The sequence below is a fragment of the Ailuropoda melanoleuca genome, chromosome 11 (genome assembly GCF_002007445.2).
Source record: "Ailuropoda melanoleuca isolate Jingjing chromosome 11, ASM200744v2, whole genome shotgun sequence".
Lineage (NCBI taxonomy): Eukaryota > Metazoa > Chordata > Mammalia > Carnivora > Ursidae > Ailuropoda > Ailuropoda melanoleuca.
In genome coordinates, this window is record NC_048228.1 from 11,140,560 (window position 1) to 11,158,848 (window position 18,289).

Below are 18,289 nucleotides of genomic sequence, written 5' to 3' on the forward strand. Positions count from 1 at the left end.
GTGGGTAAAGGCCAGGGTCGCCGCTGAACACCCTACAGCTCTCGGGACGGCCCCACAGCAAAGGACTACCTGGCCCCAATTGTCAATAGTGCTGAGGTCAAGAAGCCCACCTCTAGAGACAGCAGTGGGGTCACAGGCCCCAGCCATGGGCTGGAGAAAGGGCCGCTGGGAAGAGTCCTGTGGTGTCCTTGGTAATCTTCTGCTCCTCTTCCTCAGTCGACGGTCATTTGTCTCCAATGTGGAAGCTGCTAAGAGCCTGTCTGCCACCGGTGGGGAAAGAGTAGACCCACGACAGGCCACCAACCCCTTTAAAGAATGACAGCCATAGCTCTAGGACAGGACAGGCCTCGGCTGCCATGGGCCCAGAGCAGGAAGGTTTTGGGGTGAACTCAGGTAAAGCAGGGGGAGAGGCGGAGGGGCCCTGGCTCGCGTTATGTTTTAAAAAAAAGTTTTTTCCGGAGGAAATTGAAACAACCAGGAATCTGTTTGTAAATCCCTTTCTGCGAAACAGCATTAGCGACCTGTGAAAACAGGAGCACGGGGAAGTCTGTGAGCGCTCTCGATGGAAGTTAGAGGTCCAGGGAGGGGCTGGGGGGGAATGGCCACTGACCCAGCCCTGTCACAGTGCTAGCTTCTACTCTGTGTCTAGGAGTCTGTTTCTCTCTCTTTTGTCTTTTAGATTCCACACATAAGGGGCGCCCGGGTGGCTCAGTCAGTTGGACGTCTGCCTTCTGCTCAGGTCATGGTCCTGGGATCGAGCCCCTCATCGGGCTCCCTGCTCGTCGGGACGCCTGCTTCTCCCCCTGCCTCTGCTGCTTCCCTGCTTATGCGCTCTCGCTCTCTCTCTCGCAAATAAATAAATAAAATCTTAAAAAAAAAAATTCCACATATAAGTGAAACCATATGATATTTGTCTTTCTCTGTCTGACTTATTTCACTTTGCATAATACCCTCTAGCTCCATCCATGTTGTCACAAATGGTGAGCTCTCATTCCTTTTTACGGCTGAGTAATATTCCAGTGTGTACTATACCACGTCTTCTTTATCCATGCGTCTATTGATGGGTACTTAGGCTGTTGTAAGTAACGCTGCAGGGCAGGGCAGTGGGGGGCTGGGCAAAATAGGCGAAGGGGATTAAGAGGTACAAACTTCCGGGCATGAAAAGTGCAGCATAGAGAAACAAGAACCCTGTAGTAACTTTGTCTGGTGACAGATGGTGACTACACTTATCATGGTGAGCACAGCGCGAGTGCGGAATTGTCAAGTCACCGTGTTGTATGCCTGAAACTCACATAACATTACTACCTATGTCCACTACACTTCAATAAATGTGTACGTACATACAAAAATACATAAAAGCTTAAAAACCATTTTAAAAACCTGCAGTCTCCTTGAGTTGGGAGGGAGAGTGTTTAAAGTAAAGTATCTCCATTATAAACTCAAAAAACTCAAAATTCAGGGGCGCCTGGGTGGCACAGCGGTTAAGCGTCTGCCTTCGGCTCGGGGCGTGATCCCGGCGTTATGGGATCGAGCCCCACAATCAGGCTCCTCCGCTGTGAGCCTGCTTCTTCCTCTCCCACTCCCTGCTTGTGTTCCCTCTCTCGCTGGCTGTCTCTATCTCTGTCAAATAAATAAATAAAATCTTTTAAAAACAAAAAAAAGAAAACTCAAAATTCAAAATTTCAAACTTCAAAAATTGAGAGGTTCGCTTAAAGAGTTGAGAGAAGAGATCAGGCCCAGAAGCCGAGTGCGCTGCTTGGCCCTGACGGACTCCCAGCCCGACCCTGCATGGACCCTGGCTGCCTCTGAGGTCACCTGCCCAGAGCCATGGCACATGGGGCCCCCTCGAGTCCCGCACTTACTTTTCCTTTCTCCTCGGCTCTGCTCCGCAAAGCACAAAGCCAGAGCCCCCCCAGGAGGAAGGCATGGTCCCAGCCCTTCTAGACTCTTCTTGTGACACAAAACACTTGAGCAAGCGGGACAGGCCCAGATGTGCTCTGAGACCCGTGGAGGAAGCGGCTGCTCTGAGCGGGATTCCACGGAGAGAGGCTGGGGACCTATCAGGCCATCCTTCCTGCTCTCTCACTGGCCCCACCCCCAGAGAAGGGCATATACTGAAGAAATCAGAATTCTTAAGGGTCAAACATAGAAGACTACACAGTAGGGAGAAGGCTGCAGACCCCACAACCTGCCTTCAGGAACGCATTGCTCTAGCCACCGCACCACCCTGCCCTGCACTGAGGACTGCCTCTGCCAGTGGGGATCCCAGTGTCAGCTGGGACCCCAGAGGAGCCAGGGAAGGCAGCCCTTTGAATAACGGGCCAATGTCACTGTAACTGTAACACCTCGCAATTAAGAGAAGCAAAAGCACCGACTCTCACGGCAAGCCAGGGTGCGGAAGAAACCTCTGGTGTGGGCCCCGGGCCCTGCTCGCCCCTCCCGCCCTCCTCCGAGGGTGACGTGCGCCCCTCCCAGCAGCCTTCCCTCTCCTTCCCGGAGGAAGGCCACACTCACCCTGAGCAGGAGGGTCTGCAGGTCCTCCGAGTCAGCCCACTGCTCAAAAACACCGTCCAAGGTCTCCACGTACCAGGAGCCGCTCTTGGTATCCCTCCAGGAAACAAAGCCTGCAGAAGCAGAGAGGCAGAGCTTTAGTGGAAAGCCGCTAACCACCCCCACAGGCAGGCCCGAGCCGCCTCTGGGCTTGGGCCCATTCACACGGCCAGCAGTAGCGGCCCCCATCGCTGCGCTCCATCCCCATCAGGACCTTACTTCACCCTCACCACCACCTTGGGCCTTTGGTTGTGATTCCTGATTTCCCAGCAAGGAGAACAAGGCTCCGAAAAGTCACGGGACTCACCCAAGGGCTAAGGAAGGAAGGAAACTAACACTCGTCACACCTGCTACATGCCAGGGACCGTGCTCTGTCATGTACTAGCTACCTCGCGAATCCCCAGGGCACCCCGTGAAGTGCGACTGCTATTCCCATTTTAAAGATGAGAAGACCGAGGCAGGACCAAGACAAGGGTGAGGCAAGTAAGGCATCTTAAATTCTGCATCCTAAGCACCTCGCCTGCTCTCCCCGAGCTGAGGCTCAGAGAGAAGTAATTTGTTCAGGGTCCCACAGATGGCAAGAGGCAGAGCTAAGACTCACACCCACATCTTTGCTGCTTCTAGGGCGGACCCGGGGACCCCGCCGGCTGGGAGGAGGAACTCTCCTGATGCGCTCACCTGGGAAAGTGGAGTAGGACACAAAGATGTCACTGGGTGTGGGCAAACTAGACACGGCGTCCGGCTGGTCAAAGGGCCCTGGGCCTTCCTGGAACGGGACAGCGTCGGACTTGGGGTCACTGTCAGGGGTCCTGTCTTCAGGGGAAGCAGAGGCCACCTGAAATCCATGGTCTTTCTGCTCTGCAGGAACCAAAGACAGACACACCACTCATCATTGACACGCACAGACCAAAGCTCCTGCTCCTTGATTCCCGGCAACATCTGGCCTGCCCCAGCCTGAGACTGCCTGATTCCCTCTGGAACCAGGGTTCCAGGGCTGAGCAAACATCAGCAAGAAACAGACAACTGAAGCTTTGCCTGTTTTGTTTTGTTTTTTTAAGACTTATTTATTTGAGAGAGAGAGCTCGTGTGTGCAAGCAGGGGAAAGGCAGAGGGAGAGGGAGAGAGAATCTCAAGCAGACTCCTACACGGGGCTCAATCCCACAACCCTGAGATCAGGACCTGAGCTGAAATCAGGAGTCGGACGCTTAACCAACTGAGCCACCCAGGAGCCCCTGAACCTTTACTTTTTACACATCCATTAGGTAAAATTGAGGGGGACGGGGTGCAGAAATTTTTTTAAAAAGCTGTTAAAACAAGTTACAAGGTACACACCCAAGAGAACTGAAAACGGGTGTTCAAACAAAACCATGCATAGCAACGTTCACGGCATCATTATTCACAACAGGCGAACGATGGAGACAACCCGTGTCCATGACAGACAAATGGATAAACAGAACGGGCTGCACAGTTCCAGCAGAATTTCATTCTGGCTTGAAAAGTAGTGAAGCGCTGGCCCCTGGTGCCCTGTGGACGGGCGCTGGAAACATGCCGAGTGCAAGAACCAGATGCCAAAGGCCACCCTCTGGTTCTGTGTACGTGCAAGACCCAGAATGGGGAAATCCACAGAGAAGAAAGCAGGTGAGTCATTGCCAGGGACTGAGAGGAGGCAGCAATGGGAGTGAGCACTGATGGGTATGAAGCTTCTGCTCGGGGCAATGAGAAAGTTCTAGAATTAGGTCATGGGGATGTGTACTCATGTACTCACTGAACTGTACACTTTAAAATGGTTAAAATGATCAACTTCATATGCCATTAAAAAACAAGTGGCATTATTTGGCCTTAAAAAGGAAGGACGTTCTGACACACATTAGAATGGGTGAACCCCAAGGACATGACACTCAGTGAGACAAGCCGGTCACAGAAAAACATACGCCACCTGCTTCTACTTTCAGGAGGCGCCTACCATAGTCAGATTCACAGAGACAGAAAATGCAGCAGTGGTTACTGGGGATGGGGGGCAGAGCAGAACGGGGAGTCAGGGTTTCAAGGGGACAGGGTTTGAGTTTTGTGGGATGAGAAGAGTTCTGGAGGCAGACTGGGGGACACGGCTGCACACCAGTGGGAATGTGCCTAACGCCACTGAGCCAAGCACTGAAAATGGTTCAGGTGGTAAATTTTCTGTGTGTTTTATGACAACATTTTTTTTAATTAAAAAAAAAAAAGACCAATTGTTCACAGAGGCCGCCCCCCTGAGAACAAGACTGGAGGTAGGGGTGAGCAGAGGACATTTACTTGTCAGCTCAATATACCTCAGAAGGCTGGATTTTTTTTTCTTTCTGGTTTTTTAATGATCATGAACTCCTTTTGGTCTCAGGAGTTTACTGACCAATATTACGTACGTGGACCATTTTGTAGCTGGTTGCTTTTGCTAACCATACTCACGGCCTCTTTCTTTTTCTTTTTTTAATGTTTTTTTATTATATTATGTTAGTCACCATACAGTACATCCCTGGTTTTCACGGCCTCTTTCTTAACACACGTTAAGTCTCGCCACAATGATTTTAATCAACACAAAGTCTGGCCACGGTGGCAGCATCCAAGGACAACCGTGGTCGACAGTAGGCTGCGTCCCCCTCAGGACCTTTATATGTTTGTTCTTACCTGGTCACTTGCAGGTTCAACTAATGATGCTTTACTCCCGTATCACAACATCATGGGGACTTTCCACAGGTTATTACAAAGCCTTCTTTACAATCATGGTTTATGACACAGACGGCACACACACACACACACAGGGAGTACCCCTGGGGTACAGGCACCAAAGACACAAAATAACAAGATGGGGGTCTGCTTTCCGGGGAGCTAAACGCACAAATGGAAAAACCCAGGCCCTTACTTGACACGGAGACTTAGATTTTCAAAAATGATAGAGAACTCGCCTCTCTCCTTCTCTGGGGGGGCTGGGTGGGTAGGGATACAGTGGAGGAAACTCTCCACTGTAGCACCATCCCCTCCCTTTCAGAAAACCAAGGGAAGAAAAATTGCCATTCTTGGCTGCTGTCTTACGAAGACCAGTAAGGTGGATCTTGTGAGCAATTCTGTCTTATCTGGTCTTGCCTCAGCGGCTGGAAAGCACAAGGCCAAATGCACAGGCCACCTCCAGCAAGCAGCAGGACCTCACAACGTGCATTTCTAGACCCCAAATGTACTCTTCTCCTGTCCTTGCATCTCCCCTTCCTCCCTCGTTACTTCGTTCTACTATATTCCTTGTACTCCCTAAGCTATCTCAGATCCTTCTAGGGCATCAAAGAAGGCAGCAAATCATAGGTCATGGGAACTGTGGAGATGTTTACACCTTCTGACCCTGTACTTTCCCCAGGAAATAATTCAAGCGATGTCAACACCCTCTATGTAGAGACATTTGTGGTCACAGGAGCCAAAAATTGGATATCACCTCAACGGCCGACACTAGGGAAATGGGTTGGTGAGTACAGATCACTAAAATGGAACATTATAAAGCCATTTAAACTAGTGGTGATGAGGACTGTGGTGATGTGAAGAAATGCTCACGGGCTAACGCAGGATGAGAAAAAGCAGACTGTGCCCACGGGCCACCATCCACAGTAAGAAGCAGAAATGAGCCCGCTGTGTCAGGCTTGCAAGATCCTGGATGATTTCTGCACTCACATTTTCTGTCTTTTCTGTTTCAGAATCTGAACTCCCCCCAAAGCTGTGGCAGACCCGGAAACCAGAGCGGGGTCAAGGCAGGACTCCGGCCACACACAGCTCCAGCACAGAGCCATTGGGGTGGTGACACGGCAGGAGGTCTCCTGGCACGAGCCCCAAAGAAGCAGAGCTCACTGCAGGGTACAATGGGCCCTCAAGAGAAAGCAGCTACAAAGAGCTTCGGTAAAAGCAGACAGAGGGCAGAGTGGCGCAGAGGGTTCCTTAGGGAATGGTTTCTGGGGCAGGTGACCGTGACACAGGCTCCAACGGGAGAGGGAACAATCCTGGTGGGGGAAGCAGCAGGTCGGGCAGGCTCTGGGCAAGAGAGCAGGCAGGTTTGTGTGGCAGGATCTGTGGTGAGAAACAGCAAGGAGGGAAGGAGGTCACAGTTCACCCAGGGAAGCCAGGGTCCCATCTGCAGGGGGGCAGAGACGGGATAAGGATGGTTCTGGCAACCCCATACGATAGCCCCAACATCTATTGACCTCTCACCCCATACATCTGACCAGAAACTTGGTAGTTTGTCTTTGTTCTCACAGCTGACCTTCAGGGGCCAGGATTCTGCCCTACGCGTGTTGCCTCTTAGCTCTGCTGCCTCTTCCATGGAGACCCCCAAGCCCGCAAAGAGAACTTCTGAGACCTGTGAGAGCTGGACTGTTCCACTGCTTCTTCAGGTCCCTGCTTCTGGTTATTTTCTTGGCCGAGATCCCGGAATCTGCCCTGGGCGTCTGGGAATCACTTGAAGTGGAACAGGGGCCGGAATCTGAGACATGGGTAGCCAGGGTCGGGGGCACTGTGGTGGGAAAAGCCGTAGGAATGGCCTGAGACAGAGGGGGACAGAGGGACCACCTGGGGAAAGCAGAGAAGATACAGTGGGACCCAACTGGGGAATATGAGAGAGGAAGAGAGAGAGAGAGAGAGAGTCAGACGGGGGATGTGAACTCCGTTTCCATTCACGTGTCCTCACTCGACAAATCTGAGGTAAAAGCCTCGCTCACAGGTTACATACCTTATGCACAGCTGTGTGCTTAAGGAGATTCTCGAATGCAAAACCCCCTGTAAGGCAGACTAACTTCCCCAGAAGAATAAACACACAGTGCGGGGAGGAGCTGTCCCTGCAGCACAGAAAATCCACAACCACCAGCACATTGTGCTCCACCCCCCCCACCCCCCCCCCCCCACCCCGCCTTCTCAGCAGGAGCTCTAGAAGTCTGAAGAGGGGCTGCCCCGCAACGAACAGCTCAGCCTCACAGAGGCCAAGTGCATCGGGCTGGGTCACGCTGTATCACGCTACTGACTCACGGACAGGCCACACCAGCCCTACCAACCCTGAAGCGCGTGTTTGTGCCCTGGGCGTGAGCCACCTCTTACAGAACCGGTAACTTGTCAAAGCATTTTCAAACTGTTGGAAATTGCAACAACAGTGAATTTTGCAAAAGCAACCCAAGAGTCACCAAAATCCAGGGCAGAGGTTCGGATGCCTGTAAGCAAGAGGACACCAGGCGGGTGACGGACCCAGACTGCGGGCAGGTCGCATTTCCGTTCTCAGCCGGCCTACTGCCCCCATGTGGCCACAACGTTCCACACAAGGTCAAGAGCCACCTGGGGCGGAGCAGGGACCACAGTTCCATAGGCAGCATCCTAATCACTGCATTCCAGCTCTGAAATCTTGCTGTTCCCATCAAGATGGGTTTTTTTTTTATTTTGGGTTTTTTTTTGTTTGTTTGTTTTTAGTGGAGGGAATCTATATTATTTAAAATTTTGCTTACAGTAATTTTTATATGGTTCTATTTCAAAATCAAATAATTAGAATCCACAGAAGATACAACCATCCTGTGAGCTTTGTGCGAGGCTGGGGGGACCCGGCTGTAGGGAAGACGGGCCTAGCCCTGCCCTGGGAGAGCTGACCTGCAGGGGAGGCCATCTCAATACAAGGAGAAAGTGCTGAGAGGGAAGAACAGAGGCTGCAGGAGACCTTGTGGGCCCGCTGAGGGGTCCAGAGAGTGACCCTGCGAAGACCCTCCGTGCTGCTGGGAATGGACCGTGAGGAGGCACTGAGCCGCAAGACCATGAACTGTGACTTTCCCAGAAAGCTGGCATCCCAGCTCGGCCTTTATCCACGGCTCCCTTGCCCGCTTCATCTTTCACTCTCTTCACACAAGAAAGAAAAACCATTTGCTTCAGAGTAAGAACATCACCTGACTATACATTCGGGATCATAAGAAAAACGATGAACTGGAGATTTCTACAACCCCAAGAGCAGCAGCCTTTCCACCTTCCTCTTACCACAACTCTAGGGTAACTGTGCCGGGGACAGGGGCACAGGGGGCTCCTATGCGACACGGGGTCCTCTGGGGTCAGGGGGACGGGGAGAGTCCAGGTCTGCAGCTACAAAAATGAACCCGGCACTGTGTTAAGTGCTGTACGTGTGCTGCGTCGTGCACTAGATATTCCCCAGTGACGCTAGGAGGTGGGATCTGCTATCATCCCCACCGGCAAAGACTTCGAGAGATTGACTGGCCCATATTTGTGCAGGAAGTAAGTGGCTACCAAGATTGAACCTGGTGTTCCCAGTCACTCGTGGCCAAGTTGTGGGCGTGGGTCACGACAGCGACCCGATACAGTTCAGTCAAATTATAAATTGCAGGGGGCAGAGACCCTGTCTATCCCGTATCCCCAGCACCTAACACACAGCTGGGGGTATACAGCAGATACTCAATAACACTTACCAGATGTCATGTGACCACAGCCTGCTCTCCTAGACGACCCACACCCCCTCACCTTACCCCCCCCAACGTGGAACAACATGGGACAGATGAGCACATTCAGAATACGCTACTGGGGCACCCGGGGGGCTTAACTGGCTGAGCGTCCAATTCTTGGTTTCAGCTCAGGTCATGATCTCAGGGTCCTGGGATCAAGCCCCATATCGGGCTCCCTGGTCAGCGGGAAGTCTGCTTATCTCCCTCCCCACGCCCCTCCCCCTCACGTGCGCACGCACATGCACTCTCTCTCTCTAAAATAAAGAAAAAAAAAAAAGAATACGCTACAGGTTATGATCTCAGAGTCCTGGGAATTAGCCCTGCGTCAGGCTCTACATTGGGATTCTCTCTCCCTCTCCCTCTGTCCCTTCCCACCCCCTGCTCGTGCTCTCTCTTAAAAATATATATACATACGTATATACATATACGTATATATATACACATGCACGTAATATTACTGAAATCTCCAGTCCCTGGGCCCATGAGAATTCTAATACTTTAGCTCTGGCCTCCCTTTCTCTGGGACAGTGGGAAGAGGGTCGAGTTGAGGGAGGTCGGGGGAATGATAAGGAAAATGAAAGAGGTGTTTTTTTTCCTCTCCTCTGCTTTGTGATTGCCAAGTCTCTGGAGTTGAAGCTGCCAGAGCCAAACGAGCCCCTCAGGCTACTGCACCGTGAGCTGAAAGGCTCTAACCTCTACAGGCTGGGCAAAGCGGAGGCCTACTCAAGACAGAAGCAGGTGCTGCCGTTCGGACAAAGGGGCTACGTTTGGGACCCTCTGACTGCCCCGACAGACCCCTTGGCATCAAGAGAGGCTGGAGAGAGAAGGAGGCAGGGGGGCTCCTCCCACCAGTCATCAGCTGGGAGACTGAGGACCTGCTTACCCCCACCACAGGCCTGGATGAAGAAAAGCTTGGGCTTCCCTCCCAAGCTGGGGCAGCCGGCTCCATTGAAGATGTTCACAATTTTCTCGATGGACACAGGACATCCATCCGTGCCATAAACAGCCCCTGGGAACTGGCGGTGGCTGGCCTAGAAGACCAAGAATCCTGTTTACAAAACCAAGAAGCTGGGGTAGGAATCCAACACACTGTTCAGAGGCTTTGTGGGGCCAAGCATTTAGAAGGTCCCAGCCAGGGGCACAAGGCTGATTTAGACAGAGGCTGGTTCTGGATGGGTCCTAGGCAGTCTCTATTCCAAGGTCTCAGACTCACGTGCCTAAGACAGCCTAATTGGAGAGTGCTGGCCAGCTTCTTCTAGACTGATGGTTCTCAAAGTGTGGTCCCTAGACCAGTGCGTCAGCATCACCTGGGAACCTGTAAGGCATGCTGATTCCTGGGCTCCCCCCGGACCCAACTCAGAAACCCTGGTGGTGGGGAACAGCAATATGGTCTTTCAGGAGCCTCTGGTGCAGCTAAGCATTGAGAACCACTGCTCTAGATCAGTTCTTCTCAAACTTTCTGTGTACGGGGACCCAGTCAAAGCACAGGCTCTCCATGAAGAGGTCTGGGGCAAGGCCTGAGGGTCTGAATTTCTCACGAGTTCCTGGTGAGGCCCATGCCGCTGGTCCACAGGTCACACCATGAATGAAAAGGGGGCAGTCCCTGCCCAGCTACAGGCCAGAGTTTTGCTCTGTGAGGATGTGGCCTAGTAAAGCCAGACCATTGTGGTTCTTCAAGAGAAGCTGGAAATCCTGATTTCTGTGAGAAAGTTGCCAATTTTGAAAACACTGGGCAACCCCCCAGGGGGACTACAGGCCTCCAGCTTGGAGCTTCTGATCGGTCCAACCCTTACATGAAAAGATGAGGGACCTGAGGCCCAGGCAGTGGGCGGGGCGGGGCCACAATGACCCAGCCCATGAGTGGCCAAGCCCAGAGTGGGTCCCAGTGTCCTGATGCCCACCAGTGGCGAAGGGCCTGGAACAATGCCTAGTGGGAATGGAAGCAAGAGCTGGGAGCTGCTGTGTGCTGTGCCCGGCTCTGAACAAAATCCGGGATAGGAGCTCTGTGAGAAGAATCTCCTCCCTGCCTCTCCCAAGATGGCTTCTCCCAGGCACACGGCCCCACCCAGGAGAGCATCCGAGTCCTCAGAGAGCCAGATGGCTCCCAGGAAGACAACAGGGGACAGACAGGGCCCCACGGCTCTTCCCACAAGGCCAGGACACAGGAAGGGACCAGGCTCTGTCATGGCCTCTCAGCTCAGCCCCTCGGGGCAGCTGTCCAAGGAGCCGGCACCTCTACCTGACAGCCGTGAGAGAGGACGACCACCACGCAGCAGTCAAGGGCACCGTGGTCGCGCCGCGCCAGCTCCACCAAAGCCTGGACCATTTGCTACGAGAGAAGGTGGCAGATGAGCCAAAGCACTGACGGATCGGGTCCCCACGCTGGGCCCGCCTGGGCAGAGCCCCTTCCCTGCCCCCGCGGCCAACCCTGCAGTAATGACCAGCCTGACAGTCACAAGAGGCACCGTTCCTGGGGACAAGGTGCTGCGCTCGGGCACAGCTCATTCACTCCTCACAGTGACCCGAGGAGGTGAGTTCCCTTCCTGCTGTCTAGACGAGGAAACTCAGGAAAGCTCAGGAGACACACGGGAGGGCCCGTCTTGAACCAGGTCACCCGGAGTTTGAGGCCTGACCTGGGATCCCCCCACCCCCCAGAGCCACACTGCCTCTGCTAGTGCTCCGGTCCTCAGGGCTCATCTAGGGGAGTCACTCGCTGTCAGGTGGGTGGCAGGACCCTGCCCCACCCCTCCCCACCCCTCTCCGCAGACAGCGACCCTACCTTGGCCGTCAGGTCGCACTTCACCTCCACCGTGAAATGCAGCAAGCGGAAGCGCCGATGCAGCTTTTCGCAGTCGATATTGGAGCCGGTGCGGGCCGTGAGCCTCGACTCGAGGCGGAAGTTCACGTTGTTGATGATGAGGCAGTGGCCGCAGGGGTCTGCGTTCAGGGCATACGCCTGCCCAAGCACAGGGGCCAGTGTCAACCGGGGTCTCACTGCACCCCTCAGGAGAGAAGCCGAGGCCCTGGTTTTCCTGCGTGCGGTCGGCAGTCTGGAGAGTTGGGACCGAAGAGGGGGTCTGCCCTCTCTCTGATGCAGCGGCAGCGTCTACACCCAGCATTCTGGGGCAAAAGCCCACAAACCGCAAACCAGATGGGCGTGAGCACGAGCGGTGTGACGTGCGAATAGCTAACCCGGGAGAGGAGGGCAGTTCCCTCGGCCGCCCTCAGCTTAGAAATCTGACACCCAGAGGCATTCGACCGGAAAGGACCTGACAGATTGTCCCACCCAGGGGAGCCTGGGAGAACCGTGTGGGTGGCTCTGTCAGCAGAGAGACTGGTGCCTAGACCCGCCCTCAGAGCACTGACACCACTTCCCAGCCAGGCTCCCCGTGTCCCCTGGAACCCCCTCACAGCAGCCTGTTCTTTTTGTCACAGTACTTAACACGATTGAGATTGAGATTTAGATATTTCTTTGTGTCACTAGCCTCTGCTAGGCTGACGGTCTAGCACAAGGACTAGAAACACAAGGGGTCTGCTCAAAGGTATCCCAGCACAGAGCCCAGGACCGGCACGCAGGAATCACACAACAAACACTGTGAACGAGAGGGAGTGACTCGGTCCCACAGCCAATTCTGATGGCCGCCTCACGTGAGGTCTGACCCCTGACTTCACAGACAAGGGAAGAGCAGGGAGGCTTGGACAACCTGCTCCAGGAAGAGCTGCGCCAGCGTCAGGGAGCTGTAGGGGGCCTGGGACCCTCCCTCCAGCTGGGCTCAGTTCCCTGGGTTCCCAATACAGCTGCAGAGGGAAGGACCTGGGACATGCAGAGCAGAAGAGCCCAAAGCCAAGGCAGCTGGCCCCAAGCCACAGGAAGACTCACCAAATCAACATTTTGCTTGGAAATCTCCTGAGCACCTGGAGAGAGAGAGAGAGAGAGAAGATGTGAACGCCTGGCCCAACAGGGGTGGGGCAAGGGTCTTTAAATACAGAAGAGCAAGAATTTGGGAAACATCAGGGAGTGCTGGTGAGAGACTAGGGGGACAGCCACCTTGCAGAACTGCTCAGAAGTCTCCAGTGAGGTTAAACACACACCTACCCTCTGACCAGCAATTCCATTCCCAGGTATAGACCCAAGAGAAATGAGTGCAGTGAGCACAAAAAAAACCTGGCCACAGATGATCACTGAAGCCTTATTCTTTTTTTACCTTAAATATTTATTTATTTATTTATTTATTTATTTATTTATTTATTTGCGAGACAGAGCATGTGTGCACACAAGTGGGGAGGAGGAACAGTGGCACAGGGAGTGGGAGGAACAGACTCCCCACCAAGTGCAGAGCCTGATGCAGGGCTTGATCCCAGGACCTCAAGATCATGACCTGAGCCAAAGTCAGATGCTTAACCAACTGAGCCACCCAGGCGGCCCACTGAAGCCTTATTCTTTTTTTTTTTTTTTTTTAAGATTTTATTTATTTGACAGAGAGAGAGAGATCACAAGTAGGCAGAGTGGCAGGCAGGAGAGGGAGGCAGTCATTTGAAATTATCTCTGCTCCCTGCTTAGCAGAGAGCCTGATGCGGGACTCAATCCCAGGACCCTGGGATCATGGCCTGAGCTGAAGGTAGACGCTTAACTGACTGAGCCACCCAGGTTCCCCTGAAGCCTTATTCTTAATGCCTGGAACTAGAAACAACCCAAATGTTCATCAACGAGTTGATGGATAAACAATTTATGAAAAAAGCCACATAAGGGAACACTCCACAGCCTGAAAAGGAACGAGGTACCGACATGTACAATGCTGTGGATAACACAAAACATTATGCCAAGGAAAAGAAGCCAGAAGAGTATACGTGCATGATTCCATTCATATGAAATTCTAAAACAGAAAGGCATAAGGGAAGCTCTAGGAGAGTGGACGCTTCCTGTATGCAGAATCCGTGGAGCCCGGCACTCAGAAAGTCCTCTGCAAATATTTGCAGAATGAATAAATGAGTAAAGGTGATCATTCTTCCTTCAGGGTCAAGTGAGTTTTCATTTCGTTTAGCAAGAAGTCCACTGACCACCAGCCTATAAAGTAGTAGGACTTTTTCTCTTCTTTTTTTTTTTTTTCTTAAAGATTTTATTTATTTATGTGACAGAGAGACAGCCAGCGAGAGAGGGAACACAAGCAGGGGGAATGGGAGAGGAAGAAGCAGGCTCTCAGTGGAGGAGCCTGATGTGGGGCTCGATCCCGGAATACCAGGATCACGCCCTGAGCCGAAGGCAGACGCTTAACGACTGCGCCACCCAGGCGCCCCTAATTTTTAAAATTAAAAAAAAAGATTTTTAAGTAATCTCTATACCTGATATCGGGCTTGAACCAGGGGCGCCTGGGTGGCACAGCGGTTAAGCGGTTAAGCGTCTGCCTTCGGCTCAGGGCGTGATCCTGGCGTCATGGGATCGAGCCCCACATCAGGCTCCTCCGCTATGAGCCTGCTTCTTCCTCTCCCACTCCCCCTGCTTGTGTTCCCTCTCTCGCTGGCTGTCTCTCTCTCTGTCGAATAAATAAATAAAATCTTAAAAAAAAAAAAAAAAAGAAACCCTGGAGCAGAAGGATGCCATGAATGAAATTAAAAAATGCAACAGACAGCATCAACATCAGACTCGATCACACAGAAGAAAGAATCTGCGAAGTAGGAGACAAGTCGTTTGAAATTACCAGCAAAGAACAAAGAGAAAAGAACAAAGAAGATAAAGAAAGCCTACATGAACTGTGGGTTATCTTGAAAAGAAACATCTATTGTGTTATTGGGGTCCCAGAAGAAGGAAGAGAGGGAGAAAGGGGCAGCAGGCATGTTTAGGAAAATGATGGCTGAGAACTTCCCACACCTGGGGAGAGATCTGGATATCCAAGGTCATTAACCTCATAGGTCCAACTACCCACCAACCACTCTCTTGGTACTCACAGACATCACTGAATCGTCCAGAACCATTGTCCACTGGCCTGGAGACCTCTGGTCTGAGAACCTCTGGCCTGAGCTTGTCTGGCCAGAGCTGCTCAGGCCCCAGCACCACTGGAGCGAGTTTTCCTGGAGTTGGCTTTGATGGACCGTGCTTCTCTCTGAGATCCTCTGGTGTGAGGGCCGTTGGTCTAAGCACCACAGGCATGAGGTTCAGGGGTCTGACAGCCTCTGGATTCTGCTTTTCTGCTTGCCGACTCATTCTCAGCAATGAAGCCAGCTTATCCTGGTCTGTGTCTTCTAAGCAGGAGATGAACAAAGGGAGGGCCTGACTCCCTCGGGTCTCTAGATCTATGACCAGCTGCCTGGCCTGATCGCTCCGAGACCCTGAGCCTGCATGCTGTTTGGAAAGAAAGACATGGCACTATTATCCACACAATGTCCTGTGACTCTCACTTTGTCCCCACTATGTCCCATCTAGCATAAATCTAAACAATCGGTCACTTGGGCAAAACTTGAGCCTGCGGTTACACTGAGTGTGTGCCACTTGCCAGCCTTTGCTTTTCTATCCATTCAGTATTTTGGAGGCATCTCCCATGAACCCAGCACTGTGCTAAGTGCTGAAAATACAGCAGTGAACATTATCAGTCCTCAAGAAGCAGACACCTAGTGGGGGCTGCAAACAGGCAAATCAACAGTGACACACCAAAGAGAGAAGTGTCAGGTGGGAGAGCACATGGGCCTTGGAGGGTCCAGGGGAATCCAACTCAGCCTTGGGAAGCCAGGGAGGCCGCCAGCAGGGGATGTCTTTAGTGAGACCCCAGGGACCATTAGCAAGTGAATAGTGAATTCAGAGAAATGAGAAATGTAAGCTGGAATGGGAAACAGTCGTGAGGGATGAGGCCTTTGTGTGGTCATGCCAAGAAAGTTGTGAGGAGCCACTGAGGAGTTTTAAAAAGTGACAGAGTCAGATCTGCCTTTTAGAAAAATCATCCTAGGGGCAGGGTGGACAACAGAAGGGAGTGAGCCACAGCCAGGTCAGGTGGTCGCAAAGATGGCGCAGCAGGAATGGGGAAGTGAGTGGACAGACCAGAAAAATTAGGGAGAATGCACAGGATTTGGGCACTCATCAGGTGGGCTGTAAAGTGCAGGAATAGTTGAGGTTAATGGGTGTCAGGATGGTGGGGCTGGTCACTGACACAGGGAAAAGAAGGAAGAAACTGCTTAGCTGCTCATCCCTTGAGACCCAGCTCTGGCCAAGTTCCTCAGGATCCACAGGAATAAGACACCACCACCCTGGCCTCAAATATCCTACAGCAGCACTGTCCAAGGGAACATTCTATGATGATGGAAATATTCTTCACTTGTGCTGACCAAGATGGCAGGCATTAACCAACATGGCTATTGAGCACTGGGGTCCTATAACTGAGGAACCAAATTTTCTATTTTGTTTAATATTAATTACTTCAGATTTACACTTAAATAGCCACATGTGGCTAATGGCTACTATACTGACCAGCACAGACCTATAATGTCACTGAAAAGATAATCCTCACTAATAAAACAGCTAGCTACAGGCCTTTCTCTCAACATTTATGGAGAACTCACAGTAAGACAGACACTGTGTTAAATGCATCATTTCATCTAGTCCCCCTCAACAACCTTAAGGGGTTAAATTACAATTATCCCCACCTTACAGATGAGGGAAACTGGGTCCCAGAAAGGCATTGCAACTTGCTAATATGTAACAAAGCCAGGATGAGGACCCAGATCCATGTGGCTCAGCCAAACCAGGGGAGGCAAAATGGCAGCCTTGTCGTTCATGTGACATTCTTTTAAAACTCTGAATTTGTTGCTAACGTTTAAAATCAGGGAATTGAACATCAAAATCAGGACTTTCAGCTTCTCTTTAAAAATCTGGCCACACAGGGCCAGCATTCTGGAATGACCATATGTGCTGGAGCTGGGGAGCTGCCCACCTCAGTGCCCACCCATTGGGCCTCTGTGGGCATTTTAATTTGTATCTGAAGGCAAGGATATGGCCTCAAACCATTTCCACTCCTCCGTACAGGTCACAGAGCAGATGCTCATGAGACTTCTTTTAATATTATTATTCACTGGTAATTTTTCATTATGACCCTTATCCTATTAAAGACTACCCCACTAGGTCAGCCCAACCTCCTGCATGATGGAGAAAACAGACACTCGGTCTGCAAGCAGCCCCCAGGGCAATGGCCAGAGGCCTCCAGAAAGCCACACACACTTCCTGGTAGGAAATAACCTCCTGGACCCCTCCTAACCTCACAGGCCTGTGGTGAGAGTCAAGTAAGACATGAAACTTCTTTTGAAGAGAACCTCATATGTTTATTTTCTCCATTACCTGCATCAGGCCCCTCATCTCCAAAACGCCTCAGGAAACATAAACTTAGCACAGGAGGAGCTGGACAAGGGGGCAGAGGGCACCGCCAGCTAGGCCCCGACTCTGTGCCTGACCTTACAGTTCCACATCCATCAGCTCATTTGGTTCTCACACTACTACTGCTGTCCCCAGTTCACAGTCCAGGAAACTAAGGGTCAAAGACGATCAGTGACTTAGCCGGGGACACAGAGCCAGGCAGTGTGACCCACTCCCTCCAGTTGGGTGCCCTGAACCTCCACGCTAGAAGGAAGAACACAGGCCTCCTTCCCGAGCAGAAACACTGGGCTGTAGCAGCCAACAGTGCATGCTGGTGGTACAGGGCGCGGAATCGCTCTAGCCAACCCTGGAGGAGGTGTTTGGGATCGCACGGTTCCGCTGGACGATCCAGTGGGCTCTAGTGGAAAAGGGGGCCCCCACACGATGGTTCCCCAAAGGGGACGGGTACTGGGGGCACAGACCGGGAGGGGAGAGCTGGAGCTCGGCCTTTAAGTCATGCTGTGGCTTCCGCAACCCTCTCCGCGCGGCCTCGCTGATCCCAGCTGGGACGTGAAGTCTGAGCGCGGCGCGGAACACTGGGCGCACCTGAATGTCCTCGATCATGGCGGGCGTGAAGAGCTGGCGGGTCAGCAGAACGTCCCAGAGCGAGGCCACCTGCAGCTCGGTGACCAGCCGCACCCGGCACCCCTCCGCCCTAGCGGCTCAGCCTCCGCGCCCGCCCCCGACACACCCCCGCGCCGCCGCACCGCCCCCAGGGCGTACCCTGCGTCGCTGCCCCGCCCCCAGGGCGCATGCCTAGTCACTGCCCCTCCCCCAGGACTACCCCGAGTCACCGCTCCCACCCGAGTGCACCCCTAGTTCGCGCCGCCAACCCCTAGCCAGAAGGCACCACCGCTCC

The 18,289-nt window shown here is 52.6% G+C and overlaps 1 protein-coding gene across 1 annotated transcript; it reads right to left on the minus strand.

The window, feature by feature from the left end:
- Window positions 1–292: 292 nt before the first annotated feature.
- CASP9 (caspase 9) lies at window positions 293–18,087 on the minus strand. The gene is made up of 9 exons (XM_002921431.4): window positions 17,977–18,087; window positions 14,982–15,375; window positions 12,919–12,953; window positions 11,818–11,994; window positions 11,278–11,367; window positions 9,922–10,069; window positions 3,229–3,408; window positions 2,515–2,624; window positions 293–521 (listed from the first exon to the last, which is right to left on the minus strand). The coding sequence occupies exons 1-9, from the start codon at window positions 17,992–17,994 to the stop codon at window positions 432–434; spliced, it is 1,242 nt and encodes a 413-aa protein (XP_002921477.4). The 5' UTR covers window positions 17,995–18,087; the 3' UTR covers window positions 293–431.
- Between the last annotated feature and the right edge of the window lie 202 nt (window positions 18,088–18,289).

Coding starts and splice junctions, on each gene's coding strand:
- CASP9 (XM_002921431.4), bottom strand. Junction 12,954..14,981: donor TGGACGATTCAGTGATGTCT/GTGAGTACCAAG, acceptor CTCTCTCTCCAG/GTGCTCAGGAGATTTCCAAG. Junction 10,070..11,277: donor TCCTCTCTCACGGCTGTCAG/GTAGAGGTGCCG, acceptor TTGGTCTTCTAG/GCCAGCCACCGCCAGTTCCC.